This window comes from Rhipicephalus sanguineus, chromosome 8 (genome assembly GCF_013339695.2).
Source record: "Rhipicephalus sanguineus isolate Rsan-2018 chromosome 8, BIME_Rsan_1.4, whole genome shotgun sequence".
Taxonomy (NCBI): Eukaryota; Metazoa; Arthropoda; class Arachnida; order Ixodida; family Ixodidae; genus Rhipicephalus; species Rhipicephalus sanguineus.
In genome coordinates, this window is record NC_051183.1 from 147,482,675 (window position 1) to 147,506,661 (window position 23,987).

General features: G+C 45.7%; 1 protein-coding gene across 3 annotated transcripts in view; it reads left to right on the forward strand.

Annotated features, from left to right (window-relative positions):
- The window catches only part of LOC119402388 (E3 ubiquitin-protein ligase Mdm2), a 61,604-nt gene extending 38,436 nt beyond the window's left edge, over positions 1-23,168 (forward strand). For all 3 annotated transcript variants that reach the window (XM_037669525.2, XM_037669527.2, XM_037669526.2), the window contains 2 exons: positions 5,753-5,809; positions 14,865-23,168. In XM_037669525.2, the coding sequence (XP_037525453.1) occupies positions 5,753-5,809; positions 14,865-15,182 (375 nt within the window). In that variant the 3' untranslated portion in view covers positions 15,183-23,168. The remainder of the gene's footprint in view (positions 1-5,752; positions 5,810-14,864) is intronic.
- Positions 23,169-23,987: the final 819 nt, after the last annotated feature.

The window sequence follows — 23,987 nt, forward strand, 5'->3', positions numbered from 1 at the left end:
TCTGTGCCATGGCCGTGTAATCCGTAGCATGCATACCTGCCAAGTCTCCCGGATTACCCGGGAGACTCCCGGATTTTGAACGTTTCTCCCGGTTGTACGGGTCATCGAGAAATCTCCCGGAAATCCAGTTTTGCCCCGCGCGTCCAGTGCTTTGTCTGGCCACATGAGCAAAGTTGTCTGGCCACGTAGTAGAAAGGATTCTTCTTTTTAACGATGGTAGAAAGGTTCAACTCAGTTTCATTGCGCATGAAGTAGCTGTGCACTTTGCGCCGCAGTCCAGCACTTAAAAGGGTAGCCGATGTCTGTCGAGATAGCGCGTTCGCCAGCGCTCGCGACCGTCCCCGTCTCAACTTATGGTCCCTTGCCCGACGAAATAACTGGTAAGCAAACGACGACAGGCCTCGCACGCGGAGCGATATCGCATGTGCCCTTCGCTCAACGGTGACGGCCGCGTCGTTTCATCTCTGCGTCAACCGTGTTGGTCCCTAGCGCTAGCGCGCATTTACTCGCACGTGAAACAGACGATGCGTAAGCAATGTTATCGGTTTGGATTCTGTACAGATTAGCGGCGACCGCAAAATCCCGCTGACAGTAGGCAGTTTTAGAATTGCGTACGCTAAGTTAGCGTTAGCGTTTGCGGCCCGCTATTTCCGTCACTTGCCGGGAGCCCGCAAGCGCTTAGCGTACGACGCAGGCGCAGTTGCGTGAAAAGCCAGTGCGAAGCTTTGCGTACGCTGTTCTAAAACTGCCTAATGTACATATAATTGCTATCGCAGTACCCCCCCCCCCTTGTTGAGTAAATCTCCCGGATTCCGTTTCTCCAAACTTGGCAGGTATGAGCATGGCTTCTTAACAGATGCTGCTGCTGCAGTGGTAGCTCCAGTTGAAAGGACTTGCCTCCGATCTTTTGGACTCGGAGGCCTGATGGAGGCATATGTGCTATTTCCACTTTCTGACATTTTAATATTATGGTCACTTCCCAATAATTTGACACCGATTGTCTACTACACATGTCACTGTCATTATTTTATAATACAGTAAAAGCTCGTTAATTCGACTCCCGTTAATTCGGAAAATCGGTTAATTCGGACATGTCATCTGGTCCCTGTAAATATATGCATCACTCTATGAGACTGGGCGCTCGTTATTTCGGACAGATTTGACCGCAAATCGGATAATTCGGCGACTTTCGGGCCGCTGGCGAGGCTCGAAAACGAAAAAAGAACCATTCGGAACAAAAGTGAAGCTGAAACGTAGCATCGCCATGGACATCAATTATCGGCTTGGCTTGACTTGACACTGGTTGAACGCCTTTTCTTCGCGTGTATTGTTGGCGGTGCCATTTTATTGCTTTGTTCCCGTTGGTGTGCTGCATCGTTGAACGTCGTTTTCTCGAGGAACGATTCAGTACGGCTCCTTTAGCTTGATTGTTGCTGGTGCTTTTGTGCTGACTTTTTGTGTGAACGCACTCTCCGCCGATGGCAACGCCGGCGAAGCGGCCCAAGTACGAGGCCAAGGACTTCACCATCAAAGTAGAAATTTTGTGTGCCCTGAAAAATGGGCTGTCCCGGCAAGAAGCAAGAAGTAACTCCTGTGCCATGACGTCGGCAAACAATACGACGTGAGTCTCCTGAGCGCAGTTAGCATTCTTCGCATATGTGTGCCAGAGCACGCCTGCGCACGCCATTGCCAACTGTTTCAGGCATAGTGGCTTTGTTGTACCCGACTCCAGCGATGCCGCAGTGGCCGAAGTGTCGCCGAACGATGACGGGCAGGATTTCAAAAGTGTTATGCCTGATGCAGTGACACTCGACGATTATATCGGCATTGATGGCGTTGCCACTGCCGGCTCTCTGACTGATGAGCAAATCGTCAAGGAAGTGATGCATGGCCACGAATCCGAGAACGAACAGCCTGAAGAGGAGCAGCCACACTATGAGCCACACAGGCCCCCTCGTACTGTGAAGGAAGCCGTGGAGGCCCTCGTCGTCCTTAAAGGGGTATTCAGACGGGGGAGGAATGCTCAGGGGAGACGGGGGGATTGCGTATCACGTGACCGCGACGTCACGGATTAGCGAGTGGGCGTGACCCCCCCGCGCCTCCTCGGAGGAGACGGGGACGTTTTCCCCGAAAGGACAAACGATCCCCCTGCGGTGGGGGATGTGGCGGAATTTCGGGCTCTTGTTTGGCCACATTGTTGCACTTGCTCCTGCAGAGAGCGGCAGTGGGTGTCCAGTCTGCAGCTGGATGGTCGTCTGCAGCTCGTCAAACGGGTGGTGCAAGCCACCAGAGTAGTCTAGTAACACTGGTCTCCCCCTTTGTTTGCCTTGTCTCGTGCCTTGTCCGTGTGAGTGGGGGGCATTTGTGGAGACTTCTCCTCACGAGCTGACGTCACTAGGCTCCGCCTTTACCCCCCGAGCATTTCTCCCCCGTCTGAATACCCCTTAAACATGATGCTGAGGGGAACAGCGCAAAAACGGGACGGAGAAAGATTGAACACACGACACAAGCGATTGTGTCGTGTGTTCAATCTTTCTCCGTCCCGTTTTTTGCGCTGTTCCCCTCAGCATTATGTACCAACTGGCCCTTCAAGAAACCCTTCAGTCCTTAAACAATTTTGTTTTGGCACTGCAGACAGCATGCGAGCTACTGAGCACCTTGAAGGGCTCAGAAAAATTGTATCCGCGCGAATTTCTGCTCGAAAACAAACGCATCCGTGATTACTTTGTAAAGTAAAGGTATGTTGAAAAAACTCTTGCATTTATTGTGTTTATTTCGACCATTCGATAATTCGGACATTCGGTTAATTCGGACATTTCTTCTGGTCCCTAGAAATCCGAATTAACGAGCTTTTACTGTATATACAATAGAACCCCACGATACGTTGTTGAAGGAAACATAAGAAATAAACTTAAGAGCGAGGTAACACAAGAGCCGAAAAACAGTTAAAATTGAAAAAATATTTAGTTTCAATGCTTACGTTTGAAAAACTGTTGCAACGTTGCCTGGTGAGTTTACTCATGCCTGAGCAGTACGAAAAGTTTTTCGAGTACCTGCATTGTCATAGAATAACAGAGAGCTGAGCTAGTCGCTAAGTGTTCATTCTAAAAAGACAGGGCGTGCACAAGAAAGAAGTCAGGACACCAGAAACGCCGTTTGTGGTGTCCTGACTTCTTTCTTGTGTCCGTGTTTGCACGCCCTGTCTTTTTATACCCCTGTCACACGGGCACCCGCTAACTCCGTGTAACTCCCTCGTCGTTACGTCAACGGAGATGCGGTCCGTGTCACACGGTCTCCCTTACGCCAAGGAAGTTAAACGGGACGTTTCGCAAAGGGAGTTCGGCGATCTCCATTAGCGGCCGAATGGAGTACTCTCGCTCCCAGTAATCTGTAGTTACGGAAAAAACCGCGAACACAAAACAGCCGCAGTCAACACAATAATGAATTTCATTAATTTTGAAAGATATTTCACTGCCTAATCCATTCATAACGTGCGTTTAAAGAAAAGAAATACGCATATAAGTGCACATACTCTCTGCACCATGCCTCGAGAAAAATCGTCGTGCCGCCATTTTGAATAAGTGTCTCCGAGTCCGTGTGCATCGTCTTGTTTACGTCTGTGCATCTCGTTCCCTTCTTATTGCGCTGCCCTTCATTCTACTTCAACACTACCAATAGTCATAATAGTGAGTGACGCGGGTTTTCTTCCTTCTTCGTCGACGCCGGCACTCGTGCTGGCAGTACATGCGGACTGTTGTGGGAGCCATGCGCAGCAAAGGCTTCGTGGACTGGACGTTAGACCTGTGCTCAACCGAAATTGGAAAGGACAACGTGATCTGGGTGGTAGCGCAGCTTCAAAGAGCTCGGCGACAACTTGCAGCGTGTTTGACAATCGGTACGCGTAGAAAAGACGCGTACCAAAACAAGCGTACAGTGTTGCCAGCACTCCTGTCAAAATTACTGCCAACATACTTGCAGGTACACGTTTATGTGATAAAGACAAAAAAAATTGTATCGGTGTGATTAATTTATTCTTCTATAATCACACATACCATTGAGAATGTTTTCAGCGTGATTACACGCGAAATCTTGCACGCAGACGTAGGTGCAGCAGCGCCTAATGGACCCCTTGCGGCTTCTGTCCGAAGCTCGTAAAACTGCCGTGTGACATGGGCACAACTCCATCTCCGTCAAACTCCCTCATGGAGTTTTACATTGATGGAGTTTAACGAAGTTCGGTGGTGGCCGTGTGACAGGGGTATTAGAATGCATTGCCATATCCTTTTAATAAATTTAGTGCCACCATGGCTGACACTTAGCGAGCGATCACTTTTGCGATACCTTCGTGAGATTGTCACTGCATGCTTCAGCATTTCCGAGCAATAATGTAGCCCTGTTGGCACAGTGTTGGATCACCGTGGCTCATACTAGAAGGTCGAATTCCTTGCTAAATGAAATTACCCCGGAAGCGATCGTCGAACAAAATGACCCTATCTCCACCAACACCTAAACTTTGTCATGGTTCACGCAATGGAGTACTCAGCCATGACCTCGTTGATGGATAAAACCGTGGAGCTGTGAGCTGTGAGATTTTTCTGACACCGACAGTTGTAGGCATGAAAGAACTAAGCACATGCAACACGACCAGCGCGACAAGCCCGACAGTGAACTCCTCCGACAAATAACGACAATGATGAGTCCATGCCAATGCGACGGTGTAAACAAGCTCCGAACTAGAAGGCCTTGCTTTTGCGAGCACTAAGAACAGTTTAAAACCAGTCACATCATAGATGCCATCTTTGCAGTACGAACCTCGAAGGTTATGCTTTCGCTTGCAGCAACAAAAAGCACATTATGCCTGTCGCTTGTGCTACTCGTACAGCTAACCTTGCAGTCAAGCCAGGCCAAGCTGCGTGAAAAGTAAAAAAGTAAACATGGCCTCTCTCTTTTGTGGTTGCTCGACCGGCTCGGAGTGCACTTTGCGATGTGTCATACGGGAATGGTCCTGCAGTTGCAACGTAAGAGGGGTTCCCAATACATGAGATCATATGGGAGCTATGCCGGGACCGGCGGAAAGCAACGTAACAGCCGGGAAAATGTAGCAATGAGCGTAACAGCGGGGCTCTACTGTATGTTTTTTACGCTTCCTTGCAGCACGTGTGTCTAGGCCACTTTACAGCCTTATATTAGATCCTATCATCCTAAATCACTGGTCACCCTAAACACCACATTATCTCATAGCTTCAGAAACCACAGCACAACTACCAAGATGAGGATAAAAATAACAAGTCGTCCTCATCTCTGTGATTGCACTGTGGTGCATTGTGCATCACCAACTTTCCCAAGTTTTCACGTTACTGTCATGGCGCTCGTTGGCCTCACCTAGCACCTGCGCCATTAAAAGCCACACATCATCATCATCATCATGTTGGAGGCAGTGTAGCGAGTGACATGAGTGGGTACTGTGCAATGACAGCTAAAACTGAAGCTAAGAATATACTGTGTTTAGATAATTTGTTCGCACCGCCAAATCTAATACGCACCTAATTTTCATGGATTCAAAGTGCAACCGCACACCTGAATGACCGTGTGCCTGATTTGTAAAAGGAGACTATGGTGTGCACTTGCATGTGAATACTCTTTTAACTCCCCCTCCAAGTGCTCCTCCAAGAATCCGATGAATTCTCGGTCCAGTGTGTGCGCTTTTATTCAGAAGTGCAGATGCTGATAAGCGTGTTTTGCAACATTTCAGAACACCGATGGTTCTCAAGAGAGCCTCAGTGGCGGGAGCGGGTTGGAGAGGTTGTCGGTGAGTGTGTCCTCATTTTTCCTGGCGGGGGTGCATGGATGCTCTGTTTATGTCTGTTTAATTGGTTCATCGGGGCGCCATTCTGAGTACTTTGATAAATGCAAGGACGTGGGGGGATGCCAGTAGGCGACTGCTAACAGAGTTCTTCAATCATATGAGTTGCAAAACTCCCCATAGACCCCACGTATCAAAATCCAGACTCGCCATTGGCCTAAATCGCGGGGATCTGCTGATTGTCGCGTCACCTGCTAACCAAAAAATTAACTAATATACGCTCGCAACAACGCCAGCACTGCATGCGGCGTTGAGCAACTTTCGAGAAGCGCAGGCATGGGCAGTGGTCTTGTGTTTTGTATTGCTGCTCCCAGATGACGCGCCAATCTCCAGGCCCCCGCAGAATCGGTCATGGCCATGTTCAAGTTTCAGAACACAGTCTTTCAACTGCTGTGATTGAAGAACTCTTTTAGAGCACAGCTCTTAGATGCCTGTTCGTACATTGGGTGTCAGCGTGTCTTGCCGTAATCGAGCAAACGAGTACAGCAGAAGATAGAAAGGTGAAGAGGAGCAAGTCGTGTGTGCATCCGTCAATCAGACTTCAGAACGCAGTCACGCGGCGTGGAATTTTGATTTCTTCTGATGCCACCAGATGGCCTTGCCCTTTGCGTATCACGGCGGAACATTTTCTCAGCGGAGCCCAGCGTGCATTGGAACCGCTGAGTGGGATGGCATACAATTGGCGCTAACATACGTTCATGTGTTGTGTTCTCTTTTGGCTTCGCACTGTCAGTGTATGTATACTGTTCAAAATGGATAAAGCAACATTCAACGATTACACGACGATCATCCTTATTTTAGTGTCCAGTAATTTTTAAGAGTACACTAAAACCTCATTATAACAGTCACATCTGCCACGAAAATAACTTCGTTATATCCGGAAATTCGTTATAAACATTTATTTGTAACACTGTAATTGTGACAAAACTATTCTTCATTTACTTCGTTATAACCGATAATTCGTTATATCCGTGTTCGCTATATCGAGGTCTGAGTGTATATTACCTGTGCAGGAACACACACAATTCATGTCATTGGGATTTATGTTGTCTGGCAACTTGAGAAACGCACAGAACCATGTTTAGAGTTTGCATTAGAAGTATCGCATAGAGTTTCATACTACCGTTTTTCGCAATTGTAAGCACACCCCTCCCCCTGCTTTTGCTAGAAAAATATTTGGGGAAAAAAGTTTGCTAGCGAGTCTAAGCACTCCTCCTTTTTTTTTCTGCAAGCATGGCACAGTCAGTGCCGTTAAGCGCGCTTTTTCACCGCTAATCTCGGAAGCCATGTCTTGTGTTACTAGGTTCAGACAAGAGATGGCGGCACAGAAGTCAGTGGCACTTGGCAAAGTCCGGACAGGTTGCGCTGGCACCGCGGGCGTGGTGTCGCGGACGGGCGCGCATTGCTTTGTCGGTTGTTCGTTTGGGAGCCCTAACGGCGGCCAGTATGAGCGCAAAGAGGTCCTCCTATAACTTGAAGTTCAAGCGAGCTGCAATCGCATTTGCTGAAGACAGTGTTAACCACAGTGCTGAAGCAGAATTTGGCATGGACTGAGCCTGCATCATCAGGTGAAGGAAGCAGTGGGACCAGATTTTCAAAAGTGCGCGACACATAAAAAGTTCACGAGACCGCGCAAGGGCCGACATCCCCAACTTGAAGAGGAAGTCTGTGAGTTTGTTTGCAGCGAACGAAACAGGGGCTTCGTTGTCACTGCTGACGCCATCCAGGCAAAAGCGATGGAGATTGCAAAAAGAATGGAGATTCCCTGCGCGGTGTTTCGTGCAAGCCGCGGCTGGGTGGAGCGGAGCGCATGATGAGGAGGAATGGGTTTTCTTTGAGACGCCGGACAACCGTGTGCCAAAAGCTGGCAGGTGACATTGAAGATAAACTCATTGCTTTTCAGCAATACGTTATGGATCTCCGCAGACAAAACTGCTACAGTCTTGGCCAGATCGGCAACGCCGATGAGACGCCACTGTTTTTTTGACATGCCGAGGGCGAGCACTGTTAAGGAAGTGGGAGCCCAGGAAGTGAGGGTAAAGACAACAGGTTACGAGAAGCAGCGTGTCACGGTGATGCTCTGCATCACAGCCGATGGCTGCAAGCTTCCACCCTATACATACCTGCCAAGTCTCCCGGATTATCCGGGAGACTCCCGGATTACCTGGGAGACTCCCGGATTTTAAACGTTTCTCCCGGTTGTACGGGTCATAGGAAAATCTCCCGGAAATCCAGTTTTGCCCCGCGCGTCCAGTGCTTTGTCTGGCCACATGAGCAGGGTTGTCTGGCCACGTAGTAGAAAGGATTCTTGTTTTTTTTTAACGATGGTAGAAACGTTCAACTCAGTTTCATTGCGCATGAAGTAGCTGTGCACTTTGTGCCGCAGTGCTGCCAACGCAAACGTGTCATAGCGCTGCAGCCGCGTCTTGCCTGTGATGCGTACATAAGTACATAAAAAAGATGCGCTCCGTTTTCGCTAGGAGAGAGCGCTCGCAAGAATTATGGCGCCAACACAAGCTCGTGATGCAGGTGGCTGTTGTTTGATGTCTTGACGCGAGGTGGGACGTTTCGCGTACAGATGCACTACACGCAATTTAAAAAATCTATCCCACAAGTTATCTGGCCTTCAAAATTTTGTGTCACTACTGCTTTAAGTGGAGAGCCCAGCACTTAAAAGGGTAGCCGTTACCGATGTCTGTCGAGATCGCGACCGTCCCCGTCTCAACGGCGCCCCTTATGGTCCCTTACCCGACGAAATAACTGGTAAGCAAGCGACGACAGGCCTCGCACGCGGAGTGATGTTATCGCATGTGCCCTTCGCGCGGTGGTGACGGCCGGGTCGTTTCATCTCTGCTTCAACCGCGTTTGTCCCTAGCGCTAGCGCGCTTTTACTCGCACGTGAAACAGACGATGTGTAAGCGATGTTATCAGTTTGGACTCTGTACAGATCAGCGGCGACCGTAAAATCCCGCTGACAGTAGGCAGCTTTAGATTAGCGTACGCTAAGTTAGCGTTTGCGGCCCGCTATTTCTGTCACGGGAGCCCGCAAGCGGTTAGCATACGATGCATGTGCAGTTGTGCGAAAAGCCAACGCAAAGGTTTGCGTACGCTATTCTATAACTGTCTAATGTCCATATAATTGCTGTCGCAGAACCCCCCCCCCCCTTGAGTAAATCTCCCGGATTCCATTTCTCCAAACTTGGCAGGTATGCCTATATAACCCTCAAATGAAAAAAAACATGCCGAAAAACTAATCTTTCCTGCTTCTCGTGCCCGCAAAGCTGGTTTCTAATCTCTCAAAGGGTGACCGCTTGTGACTATCTCGTTTATTGTTCCCCGAGACGCAATAGACCCTTTTCATAATCCGCAAGTGCGCTTCTCTGCGCTGCATATTTGAACAACTAATGGCGGCATCTCTCTTCCTTAGAGTGGAGACGAGGTCGTAGTTGCACGTGCTGAGGCTTGTCTATTATGCGTATTTATGTCAAGAGAGCCGATTCTACATTTTCCACGTCATAGCGTAAGCAAAATGCGCTTGAACACGCTGTTTGCAGTAAGTGACTAGCCGCCATTAGTTGGGCAAACTGCATGGCAGGAAAGCTAGCTTTACAATTATGAAAAGGGTCTATTACATCTGTTTATGTGCGGCGTTAAATTACATAAACTTCGCCGCCATGGTTGCGTTTCCTGTTTTCGAGAGCAGGAACATTTTTTACTGGAAAAGTACTGTGGTGCGCTTATTTTTGCATGTTTGTGAGCTATGTTTAATGCAGTGCATAATTTTTATTTATAAAAAAATGTACAAGTGTTTCTTTAGGATTTTGCTTGATGTAACAGTCAAACCCCACTACAGTCAAATCTCGTTACAACGAACACCACATTAACGAACATTTCAAATTAACGAACTTTTAAGAAATCCCGTGCCGACTGCTCATAGTTTCAATGTAAAAATATTTCACTACTACGAACTTCAGAATAACGAACATTTCAGAATAACGACCGTTATTTAATTCCCGTGTAATCTTAACAACACCTCAGTACTACGAACTTATATCCCGAAATGCGAGGATTCTTCGATTTCAGTGTATCGGTCATGGCAGTCGGAGCTGTAAGGTAGCAGACGACGCAGCGCGAAGAGCGGATGCCCTCCCTCTAAAACCTGAGATGGCACGGGAGGAGAAAGACGCGGGCGGAGAACTTTTTTTTTTTTCCCCTTCGTTGCGGAATGGTTGCGGGGGGCGACAACGCATCAGGTTTTGTAAAGGCCCAACTGCATGCATAGCACGCGGCTCACGAGCGAAGGCGGTTGCGACAAACGGGCTCCGTCGCGCTGCTCGATTGAAAACTATTGCGCGCGCGCAGGCAAAATACGAAAAAGAATTACAGAGTAGATGAATGACAACATGCCAAATTTATTAATGTCTTGTTTGAGATAAAGATGCCATAAAAGCGTTTCGGGACTTCCTTTTTTCGCAATCTTATGTTTAACCGCGGCAGTAGTATCTGCTGTGATCCCATGGGGCGCCCGGAAGCGTACGCTGCCTACGCTACGTCGCACTTTGCAAACTGCGTTATGTTGGGGTTAGTCCACGAGGCGCATCTCGACAACGTTTCCTCTTGCTGTCATAGAACGTTTAAGAAAAGCCGCAGCGCCTCACATCGTTGCTTCGCAGGGAGAAGGGCTACCTCACACGACGACGATGTTGACATTGCAGCAAGCTACCACCAATGCAGCAAGCTACCACCGAAACATCAAAACGAACCGTCGATCATAAATAACGACAAAATACGGCCGCTGCCTCGCTCTCCGCGTGAGATGGGGCTGTAAAGAAGGTAGTCTATAACTTGCATTCCTTGAAGTACGCGCCGATTGGAAGCATCACGAGCAAATTGCAACCGAAGCAAGGGTCAGAGATGCTGCCATGTTGTTGGATATCGTCATGCTCACTTCCGGGCGACAAGCGATGTTTTCTGGCTTTCCAGAAACCTGGGATGCCTTTCGTGCTTTTCGCGCTTGGCCAGTGGTCAGAACGACGGTCCGCTCGCGTTATCAGCGCGATCAGCCAGCCGTGTGGAATCGGAAATAGCATCGTTTCGCGATTGCACCCCTGCGACAAGCGACGGCGATGGATGGCCCTCCGCGACAGCAAATCCTGTCGGCCGTCGCTCAAAACTCGCGTGCATGCAGTTGGGCCTTAAAGGATTGCAGCGATGACATGGACGACGATGTCACGGTAGCACCCGAAGATCGCGACGAGTCCGTGTCGGCCACAGATGCGTTGGACTACTTGAGGAAACTCCGCATATTCATAGAAAAAAGCGGAACAGCGACCGAAGCGGCGGATAAAAATGCGGACGGTCTAGAATCGTTCGTGACGTAGAGTTTGTGCTGCACCCATCAAAAAATGATCACGGACTATTTCAAATAAACGTGCCTTGTCTGACGTTCACGTGTGCATTGTAAGAAACGAGTTCAAGGACGTACCGTTGCAAGGGTAGGACGTTTGCGTTACTGAAATTCTATTGTTATGGTAAATTTTTGTGCTTTCACTATAACGACCTTTCAGAATAACGAACATTTTTCCGCGGTCCCCTGAAGTTCGTTATACCGAGATTTCACTGTACAACCAAATTGACGGTGCTCGGAAAAAACTTTGTTGAAGCGAAGATTTCGTTGTAGTGAAATCGACAAAAATATAGCGGACCTGAGCTCTAGTAGAACAGAAAAACTTTTATTTGCAAAATTCAAAAAGTGTCGGCTGCTGCCTTTGTTTCCCCAGCAGCGTCGTGACGCAATTCTCATATATGCATAGCGACGCGAGGTTGAAAAGCATGCTGAAACAACGGCTTCCGCGGACAAACCAAACAGAGGCACGGGCGCGACACGAACTGCACAGTTGCACTAATGCGCTAACACTAGCTATTCGCCGATAACAAAATATCTGACAACGCCGAGATGCAGGCGTGCTATCGCGGAGCGATGACTTAGGCCTTATTCTATGCTGGGTGTGTACAGATAAGATCGAACACGAGGTCCCGGTCACTATCCCCAATTGTGATGAAATTTACTGTAGGTCTAGGCATTACACCCAGGACAATGGTCTCACAGTTACTTTTGCGAAAAAAAATTTTGTCTGAAAAAAAAATACAAATTTTGGCCGCAAAAAACGCTTTTCCGCCAATTTCGCGATTTCTGAATTTTGAGCGCACCTAGGGAAAAAACGGTGCACTTCTTCGTCGCAATATTTATTCCCCTTAAAGAACAAGTGAAATACAATCTTATGAGTCTATTATTTCCCTTGCTTGTCGATGCACTTTTGAAGAAAAAATTCACAAACTTGGCAAATCGCACAAAATACCTGTATTTCAGGAATTTATTGCTGCAAGAAAGTTAAAGTGAGGATAATAAAAATCAGTACATATTAACTTTCATACTTTCGCTCTCGTTTAAAATAATTTTCGTGCTTTTATCGCGCTCCGTTTTACTTGATAATTGGGCTGAAACGTAAGTGATTTACCAAAAACGCCGAACTTTGAAAATGATTTTTTCAAAAAGGCCATTTTTAATTTTTTTAAAAATCTCTCTGATTGAAGTCAAGGACGTCATCTACCATTGTGCAGAAAAAAACGTTGCATTATTTTGGTTGCTAAAAAGTTATAGTGCGTCAAATCTGACCATGCCAGCCTAGCGGCCGCGTCGTTCGTTATGGGCTGAAACTCGGATGTAAGTTGCTAAAAATACTTGTACGTGTCATAATCACAAATCAGCAGCTCCACACCAACAAATGCGTAGCCCGGTGTCATGGTTCAGCAAGCTTTGTCTTGGGTTCAGCCGCTTGACAAACCCGCAGCAGCGGCTGCTCGATGCTGCGGGCACTCACATTACATGAGTGCCGCTTCGACTGCGGATGAGCTCCGCTTGAGCGCCAAACTACGCTCAGAGGACAAATGAGAGAAGGAATGCATCGTTGTGAAAGTTAAAGGCCGTTAAGTGCCAACAAATGTCATAATATGCAACGGAAACTCTTTCCAAGGTCAAGCTTTTGTCCCTGAGCATCTTTTCTCGAAGCCTTGGCGAGTTTGTTCCAAAAACAACTTGGTCTCGCACCATGTCGTCCGCCATGGTCCCGAAGTTGCAGTGCTGCGCTTGTTTTCTCAGCTCACGTAGAAACAGCTCAAAAGGCTCCGCCTCACCTTGACTGCGGGAACGGAAAACGTATCGCTCGTGTACTTCGTTTTGTTGCTCCAGGCAGTAGTCTTCGAATTTGGCAATAACGGTGTTGAAGTCTTCCTTGTTTTCTTCGCCGCTGAACACAAAATTGTTGAAAACGTCCAGGGCCTCGTCCCCCGCCACGCTGAGGAGCACGGCCGTTTTCGCCGCTTCAGACCTCGGATTGGATTTGCATGCCGTCGCTTGCAGAAAAAACTCGAATTGCTGACGAAACCGCTTCCAGTTCCTTCCTCCATCAGCTGTCAAACGTAGCGGTTCGGGCGGCCTCAGGTGCTCCATGTCGTTGCTTCTTGCGTTCTCTTATCCCAGGAACGATTCGCTTACGCTGGACTGTATCCCGCTTCTGACACCATGTTTCGTTTATGTGTCGACTGAACAGACTGGACAGTGGGGATGTCAAGAAGCAAATGAACCCCATCGTTTATTCTGCGTTGGTAGTTATAGTTGAAAGTGGAAAGGGTTAGAAAAGGTGAGGGCCAGGTGGGTGTATGCACGAGGCAATCGTGCCTGTAGATAGCACATGTGCTTTCATCAGATATGATACAACCGGGACCTCGTGTTCGATCTTATCTGGACACACCCTGCTAGCTGATCCCGTTGATAACGTGGACGAATTGTTGCTCCAACCACCGGTCGCACTGGCCAAGCACGAAAAGCATTGGCACTGGAAAAGGCATCGTTCCGCGACTGCACCCCAGGGCTGCTCGCGTTGATAGCGCGAATGTGTCGTCGCTCTGACCACTGGCGAAGCACGAAAAGCATTGGAAAGACATCGGAAAAGGAATCGTTCTGTGATTGCACCCATCGTGGACAACTGAGCTTTGACTTCGGAATGTCTGTGACTAAGAAGCAACTCAAGCCAGTTGAGAAAGCAGGGCAGTGTGATCGCCGTCACTATCAAGCAATGGCGGCCCCCATGCTCAGTGAACAGCGGCGGTTTCTGGTGGTGCCAATAGGCGATTTAGACTTTTTAGACGTATTTTTATGTTTTAAAATGCACCAAAATGTTCAAGATTGTGTTTATTGCACGGCAAATTAAATTTTTGAGCCTGGATTTTATCGTCAAATTTCGTTCAAGCGGAGCGGCAGCAGAAAAAGTGTTCGTTGTGGCGAGCATATTTATGCATCGACTCCTACGGACTGTTGACGGGCAACCGAGAATTCTTCGTTGTACCAGAAATTTTGTTGAAGTGATGTTCGTTGTAGCGGGGTTTGACTGTGCTACAAATAAACCAGGTATATGTAACAACAAAAAGGATTTTTTTTTTGTCACTTTACGGTCACAAAAAAAATTTAAGACAATTTTTTTTCTTAAATAGAATCGTCTGAAGAATTCATTTCAGCAATAAAAAAATTACACATTTTGAACTGCATTTTGCGAAAAAAATTTGATTCTCAAAGGGTTAAGCACGTGTGCCGAACGCGCAGTGGGTAGAGCGCTCAGCACCTATCGTCGTGGACAGAGAGTTTGTGGGTTCGACTCCCAGGTCATCAAAATCAACAAAACATTTCCTTCTAGTTTTTCTTTGTCATCTCTATTTCACTGACATATTTCCGTGCCGGAAGTACGTCGATGAAGTCTTGGTGGATCCCGGCATAAAAGACTTGGTGACAGTTCATCAGCTAACGCAGTGCGATCTGAAGCCCGTACTTCCCATCATTCCTATGGTGGTTGAACGATCGCAGTGCCAGACTCCCCTCTAGTCATTATAATGTGAAACTTTATGGAGTATCGTAATCGTTGGCAATTGTTTTTGTTTACTCAAACAGCCCACTGATGACTGCGAAGACGGAAGCAGCTTTGGCGCGTCGACAACCTGTGAAAGCCAGGAGCAGCCCGACGACTGGTCGCAGCCCGGTTGTAGCTCGGATAAGCGGGACAGTGACGTGGTGGCACTTCGCAACGCAGCCACGGCCGACCTGTGCAGCATCTGCATGGCACGCCCCAAGTGCGGCATTCTGGTGCACGGCCGGACTAGTCACCGTCTCACCTGCTACAAGTGCGCGTTGCAGCTGCAGAAGCGTAACCAGCCCTGCCCTGTGTGCCGACGCCGGATCCAACGCGTCGTTCGCAACTTCGACGCCTGATCGAGCATCGGCCTTCGGTCGAGTGCATACGCACCCATTGGCCTCCTTATGAAGAAGCAGAAAAATATACAGTTGGTTGATGTGTATCATCTAAAGTGAATTAAGTGCACCACAGACAAAGGAAGACAAGAGGAAGACAAAAGGGCAAAGCAATAATCTCGCCACTGAAATATTTATTCAAAGAGGAAGCATATACATACAGAAAATAGGCTGACGTGTGCGTGTCGGGACAATAGTTCTTGCAAGCAATGGCAAGTCACAAAAAATGGGGTCTAACTATCATAAACTATGAAGAAAAATGTATTCCTTGTCATGTCGCGAAGCCGAAGAGTGGCCAACACAACGATCTCCTCTTTTTTTGTCTGTGTGTGGGCCTCCGCCATTTCTCGGGTTGTCTTCGCCTACAGATGATTGAATAGGCAATGGGGCTTGTTAGTATGCATAGTGTGAAATGTAGAAGTCTTTCAGTTGGAAGTGAAGTGCTTTGTCCTGTTGTCTTCCTTTCGTGTAAGCCTGTGGTGCGCTTAACCAATTTTACACTGATGCTTCTTGTGAAGTCTTCCAGTTGTGCGCAGTGCACTGCAGCATTTGGCGAGCTGTGCGCAACTTCAACGCTGTGACCAGACACGCCTTCTGTGGTAATTTAGCAATGGCACGGGACTGTCTGTCGTGCATTCTTACTGTTTCTCTCAACACTCCACATACTGCGAGTTGCATCTGTGAAGTTGAATTTTTTATTTGTGTGTGTAACGTGTTTGTGAAAAGAGCAACCCGTCTTGTACTTGGTGTTTGTCAAGAACCACATCCTTTTGTGTCATTATTAATATCTTGGAGCTGGTCCCACCATGTACTAGTGCAGTTGAATCCCACCAGCATGAAATGTATAGAATACTCAAGCAACTTATTACAGAAATTCTCTTAGTGTTGAAGTCTTTAGTGGGCGTATAACGTGTCACAAGTCTTTAGCTTAAGAAATTGTTGTTTTGCACTGTCCATGGTTTTGGACAAGCTGGGGTTATGACACGAGGCTCAAGTCTTTGTGCCACGTGGTAACTTTGTATGACGCTAATGATGTCTGCTACCTGTTTCTGTATTCATCTTGTTAGGTACGCCCTCGATTAATTTTTATTTGTTTTTACGCAAATTCATTTACGAAACGAAAGAGCACGCTTGTACACCTCATCTGCAGCAGAACACTGTAGCACAGTGCAATTATTTTTTATTTTACCGCATTATATAATTCCTTTCGAAGCCCAGTATCACTGTATGCAAATCATTAACCAAGTTGTCGTCACAAAATACAAGCGACATGCACTGCTGTTAAACGTTCACTGGAGCAGAACAGTTGGGGTTACTGCATAAAAGCTTATCAGCCAATCTGTAAATGCCATCATGAACTGAGTTTCGATGGTGTTGATTCTGTGAAAAAAAATCTGTCCACTGCATTTGATGGAACTGATGAAACTGATTTTTCTGAAGCGGAAATCACAATAAAGCGACACGCACGGCTTTGGGATTCAACTGCACTAACGGCAACACCAGCTTCAGCTCTTCTGTCTGATATGAGTGCATTCTGAAGTAAGCAGATTGTTTAATACATAACCATAAGTAATATATACCTGTAAATAAATAAAAAAAAACACGTAGCCGACTTTTGACAACTTGTCATTTGCTTTTGAATGCTTGTGTGATGTATATGAACGCACAGCATGACACGATCGAGCTGTCGTACGTCATGTCAAAGGCATTAGTATTTGGTGCTTGGCCAACAAGCGCAGCAGAAGCCAATATTCAATGTCTGTGCTATGCGGGAGCAGCAACTTCTCTTGTTCTATTGCGTGTTGAGGCTTGTAGTTAAACACATCACCTCATTTCCACCATCTTGCATGACATTGGCCTAGTTTTCACTTGCACACTTAATTTTGGTACTAAATACTGTCACAAATGACACTGTTGAGTTAGTGCTCGTGAGAAGATTTTGGCCGTATGCTTTTTCTCATTGGTTTCATTTGCCCACCATCGCTGTTATCTGCAGTTAATAATGTAACCTTAGCAAAGTTGCATGCTTTGGTGGATAAAGGTAGCATCTGCGTTTGGGGAATGAGCTAGTTCTTTTTTGTCATGTCTTGAGGTGACACTAGCTAAATTACCTTTTACAGCGGTAACTTAAAGGGTCAAGGCACTTTTAAGTGAAGTGCTTTTGCAACACATAGTTTCACTTGCAGTTATTTGCAAATTGCTGCTGTCAAACATTGTTTTCAATATGTCACCTTCTGTTTTGTTGGAACATAACTGAAGACCTCAAAACAAGCATGATTGCCATGCAGTGAAAAAGTATGCTTTTCTCGATGTAAATGTAGCACCAGAGCCTCGCACATCCAAGTACGCTTTTCGATTCACATGTGTTCCTTTCTGGGAACTAGAACTTGCGTTGTACATATCTGTCTAATATAGTAGCACAGGTGTCGAAGCTTCTGATTCAAGCACATTTCAGCATGTAGCTTGAAACCTTCTTCTGTACATATGTTCCTTGTCTTTTAACGAATAGACGAAGAGACACGTTGAGGATTGCGACTCCTGCGGATATCTTTAGCTAGTAGTAACGGTCAAGATCTTTACTTGTACATATATGGCACCGGAACAGCTTGTTTTGCTGCATGCAAGTTAAATTGCAAACTTGAATCACTTTTCAGTGATGGAAGCAGTAACACATCACAACTCTTGGTGTACCATCTCGTTGGGACATCAATTGAGAAACTAATTTCTTTAAATGAATTTGCTGCCATAAAAAAAGCGTTTATTGAGGCATTTTGTGGGTAGAGCCCTTTTTTTTGTTTCCAGGGTAAATGAAGTTGTTTTCTGTAGGAAGACCTGCATTTTGCAATCTTTTAGTTACATATTTTCAATAGTTGCTTGTGAAACATATTGATTTTTGATTGCAAGGAGGTTTTTTTTTTTTCTTTTTCATAATATAAGAATTGCCAAGAAAAGATGTGCTTTGAGACTCAAACAACTGCCTAAAGGTGTTAGTCCTAGGGTCATCTTCAACTTCATTTTCACTTTTAAAGCGATCACTTCAGGGTAAGGTTTGCTACACAAGTGCCTTCTGTAGTGCTCCTCCATCTCCTGTATGATGTTAAATGTTTCATTTGTGCAATAACACACCCTAATTGTTTATGTCATTGAGAAACATTATTTCTTTTTGTATTCAAGAAAGAGTCCCCGAGCGGGCCGTAGAAAACTTGCCAGCATTTTTTTTTTGGCATGTTGCGCTGCGTAATTTTGTGTGGTTTGCCTGCTTGCTGTATTTGAAAAGTTCATCAAGTATTAATGTTTGAGGTGAGTTAGTTGCAATAGATTTTTTTTCTAGAAAGTGTTGCGTGTGTACGTGTTAGGCTTAACAAATTCTGCTCAAAGTTAGCAGTGGTAAGAATGGGAGGCTACCAACTTAATATATTCTAAGTGGCACAAGCTCTTAGATGTCCTGCCACACGCACCGTCAAGCTTTACATGTTGTATGCTTTAGGCATCATGTTGAAAGACTGGGCGTGCAAACACGGACACGAAAGACATCAGGACAACACACGACGTTTCTTTTCACATATTTTCACATGAATAACCGTTATAAACAATGTTACATTGCATTCGTTAAGCTTTCTTATCTGTGTCGAGCTCATTTTGTCATGGCGTCAATAATAAAGGTTACGGACAGGGCATTTATTAGCAAGTTTTAGTGCTGCATGCTTTGTATACTCAACAACGCCGTGTTTTGCATTCTGCGCATGAGAAAAGTTTCACGCGCACACTCAGTACAAAACCCTGTATTCTTGCATATGTGATGCCTCTGTGGGTGCCACGTACGCTGTACTAAAACTTGCTATTGACGCAGGCACTTGGTACGCTGTATCAAAGTAAGGCTATTCGTGTGATGGCAGCCACAGAGTGTCCAATATTTTGTGCGACGAAAATATGCAGCAATTGAAACAGCGTGAACAAAAAGTGTTGCTTACATTACAGAGCATTGTCAACTGTTCCTCAAACGCCTCTGCAAATCGATCTCATACTAACGATTTTGGCATCCTAAGCATGCTTTTGTCGGGGCCTATTTTTTCCTTCTTACGGCGTTTCACGCTCACCTTGTAAATGTTCACTTGCTTTGCCATTGTGCATCATTACTAGTTGCTACGAGTTGCACTAGGTGCTCGGAAGCCTTCGACTTGATTCACCGCACCATTTTTGAAGTGTTTAAAATCTCATTGGTCTGCAAAGTTTGTACGGACCAAACGTCTGAACCTAGTGGTGCTTTGTGGCACGATTTACGTGCAGTGAAAAACAGCTTGTTCATCTTTGAAACTGTACAGTGTTCGCTTCACGGCAGCCACAGTGACCAGTATGTGCAGTATGCTGATGACCAGGGTTGTGAGAATGGGTGCACGCAACTATTCGTGTCCACTCACTTCGTGACTCGAGCAGGAATGTGCGTAGCATCTTGTGTAGCATAGCTGGATACCTTAGACACTTTTGAATGACTGATGTACATGTACGTTTTCTTTCGTCTTTTTTGTACAGTGTACAAAGTACTGCACGCAATACAGGAACTGATTAATTTTGTACAGTGCATTTGATGATAAGCTCTCTCTGTTCCCAGCAGCTGGATACTTTAAATGCCTTTGAACTCCAGATTGTGTAGATGTCTTGTACAGCACGAGAAATGCTACAGCCTACAGCTGTTTGTCTTGCTTTCTTTGCAACTTTGTCACCGTAGTATATGCCAGAGAAACAGAAATGAAAAATGCATCCTTGGCACAGTTTGAGGAATGCATTTGTGTGCATGAGATGTGTGCCAATGTGTGACCTATTGCGCCTTGGTTGAGGAACAGGGCTCTTGACACAGCTGTGTAAGTTTCGGTTATGTAGCACGAGCTGCATTGTGGTGCATCCGTAATTTATCTGCACGAGAGATTATTTTTCTGCACCACAACAGCTGCTTCACTGCTGTAATTTGCACAATCACCAGTGCCTGAGGTTCTGAATGAATGCCTGTACTGTAATATCTTGCGCAAAAAGTTCTGTTGTAAAGCTCTAGTTATAGTAATTTATTTCATCAATACGTCTTGTATCTAACGAGTTTTTCTTTTGAGGTGCGAGTTTGGCGGTTGATTTTACTACTGTTATAGACCATTCTGTTTGTTTCTGTTTGTTTTATTTTTTGCGATTCCTGCGTCTGTGTCCTAGGTTACATCTGAGGAATGTGACTTCAACACCAAAGTTTTGGGGTGTGTTTTTGTAGAACTGTGTCGTCAGTTTGTTTGGCATATTATTGCTTATGTTAATCGGGGATCGGTGTCTGTCTTTGCTTTCCTGCTGTTGGCATGTACACATTTTATGTGGTTGTGGATGTTTAATTCTTCGTGCTGGGGCTGTGTCGGCGAGATTTGCAAGAATTCTGTTGGTTAAAAAGCATTTGTGTTATGTAAAATGTATGTTTTTTCATTTTTTATATATATATCACAGTTTTTTGTGTTTGTGTATCATTCATAGTTTGGGATTTGTTGGCTGTGAGGTTTCTGGGCCAAATTGCTGTGCACTCGTCAATGATTAGTTATTGCTTTTGTCTGTGGTTTGTGCTGTCGAACACTAGTTCGAAGGGTGAGGGCCACAGTGACATCACTTCATTAGCTCTGGCTTTCAAATGCTTAGTGTTTCTGTATTGTGTGTCTGCTTCATGTTTTTCCATTCTTTAGCGTATTTAGTAAAGCTTGTCTCTTTGGGTCTGATACGCTGCTTCGGCGCCATGGTCCCATGCTATGATATCATGCATCAATGTGGGCATGGCAGTATTTATTAAACCACATTGCTTCAGCTCACGTCGGCCAGTCATATGTGATGTGGTGCTCATTTATCGCAACAGAAAAGTTTGACTGGTTCCTCCCGTTTGTCCTTAACTCTAAATGCACAGTCTTTTGCATTGCTGCGCTTGACTTGCCTGCATTGTCTGACAGGCCTAGAGTTTGTTCAGAAGGCCCATAACTCGTATTCTATTCACGGAACAGTCGTTTGCAGCACAAGCTAACTGCCCCTGCGAATTCATCAGCTTGTATTCTACTGATTGCGAAGACTTCTGCTGTTCACATGTGTACACGGTTTACACCTTGTCACAACTGTTCCTTGTAGTGCCTTAAAATGTGCGCTCGAAAGCTTTGTAACATTATTGCGGTGACTGGCACTGGCTGGGGACTAGGTGCATGAGCACAGTCACAATAATAATTATTGGGGTTTCACATCCCAAAACGAAGCTATGACTATGAGACGCCTTTGTGGAAGGCTTCAGAAATTTCGACCACCTGGGGTTCTATAACGTACACCTCAGTCTAAGCACACGGCCTCTAGCATTTTGCCTCCATCAAAATGCAGCCGGGATTAGAACCCACGACCTTCGGGTCGGCACTCAAGCGCCATATCCACTAGACCACTGCGGCGGGTAGGCATGTACATGTCTGCATACATAAGCAGTGACAGTACTTCACGCAATCTGCATATTTTTACAGGTACAACAGCGTTCTGATGTGCGTTTTTTTAATGGTAGCTGTGCAAAATGTGGCTGTTCTGTATTGCTGCTGTGTAACAATACTTTGTCCCATTGCCATGGCGTCGAGGAAGCAGTGTATTTTTGTGGCTAACAAAGCGACAGGCTTTTACTGTGGCCTTTATTGGTGGGTACCAATGGCTTGTTTCTGTTTTTGCTAATCTCTGTGTTTGTTTGTCAAGGGGATGTGTTAAGTGTATTGTATTTCTATGTCTGTGAGGGCTGTTTGCATGCCTCTTTAACCTTTTCTAGTTATTCTCTAGTTCAAAAGAGTCCACTGAGCTGTGCCAGACAAGCAGCTTTATTTAAGCACTTGTGACAATACTGCCGCTGATGGTATCTTTATAGGTTGTTAGTATATTTCTATTTTAAAACTCCACAATTGGCTGGGCTGTTCTCTGCACTAAGTAGGAATGGGCACATCACAAGGGAGTTTATTGTTGATTTTTTTGGTTTTTTCTATTAAAATTTTTGTTTTCCATTTGCTCCTGCTAGGAGTTCGTCAGAAAAGTATATTTTTGTTGTTTTACGTTTATGTTCGCCAGAATAGTGTCCTGGTAGGTTTCTAAAAGAAAAGTATAGCTTTTTTATTTACAGTGTTTTCATTTGAGCTAATGTTGCTTTTGTAGTGTATGATTGTGCATCTGTACATAGTTTATGTTCGTTTCATTTGGCTGAATGAAAAGGAAGAAAAAAAGCAGCTAGAGGTGGCCGGATGTGCAGGTGCTTAAATAAGACTGCTTGTTGTGGACAAAGCGTGCGCCTCTGTTTTTTTTTTCCACTTCATTGCTTCTGAACCTAAATGATTATCACAGGTGGGATTCGGTGCGGCATTATCTAAAATTGATGCATTCACTTGACAAACCATGGCAACCATGCCGTTAGCGTGACCTAGCTGCATACCAGGCATGTTTGCTTTGTGTGACGGCACAATATATGACAGTCACAGTGCAGGGATTGCCGATCGTGATGTGGATGCATCAATGCTGGATGCCATTGCACCTAACATTATTTTTAAATGCTGTCCTTCTGGCTACTTACTGCTTTACAGCTTGCTACTAGCTGCAGTCGTAGCGAGAGTAATGCAGAAGGCTTGAATGAGGAGTAAGTGACTGAAATGTCTGTGATACTAGTATCTTGGACTCTAATAACAGCAAGTGTCTCTGTGGTTCGTTCGGACGGCGGGCTGCAGAGTGCTGGCGTCGGACTCGTCTTGGCACGTTTCACTTTCGTAACTCCTCGCTCCCTCTCCCCATTTCATATCCTCGTTCCCAGGTGCCGAGGACGGTGCCTCTGGCACTACAACCTCCCCACCCTCCCCAAGCTCATTTCTTTTTAAACCTAATATTTGTGAAAATGTGTGTGCTGTTCGCAAGAGAATAAAGGAAGAATGTCGAACATCAGTGCGTCATTTTCTTCTGTTGCGGTAGCAAATGCATGGACACACTCGGTGCATTTTAAGGGGACACTAAAAAGAAACAACGAATTGGTTTAGAAATTGTACTTTGAGAACTATGATGTCGTTAATTTTACCATCATAGGTGTATTAAAAGAGAAAATGACGTTCAAAGTTTAATTTTTAAATTTCGCGCCAAAATCTCCACGCGTAACGTCACGGATTTCAAAGCGTATTTGTCATATTTTGGCGCCATTGGCTCAAGATTTCCTCAAACTTGGTATGTTAACTCTATGGCCCTCTCAGAGAACAGTGTACTTCATTTTTACCGTTTAGGAACTACGTAGGCCCTAGTAGGCGCCGTGAAAATATGTGACGTCACGGCGAATGGTGCGGAAAATTCAAGGTGGCGTCGCCACCGACATTTTTTTTTTTTTTGCGTGATTTCTTGCGGACGGCAAGCGTGGTGTTTTTGATATGTGAAAGAGTAGTTTACTAGCACGAGAAAAATCGTTTTGCTCTTAAGTGTCGTAAATGCGAAACATTTTTTAGCGAACTTCTGCGACTTTGAACGTACCTATCTATCTAGCCGCCTACGACTGTGCTCTCCTGGCCGTTTCGTTAATGCGATGTATACCAAAATTGGTACGGCATAACATGACTGTATGACGAACACAAATGATCGGTTATAACATGAAAGTCATTATATGAATGTAATGAACGGCATGATTTACATGCCACGGTCTTGGTGCTCTTGCGGCCGTTTCGTCAACTTGATATATACCAAAATTGGTAGGGCATGACAAGATTGTAATGCAAACGT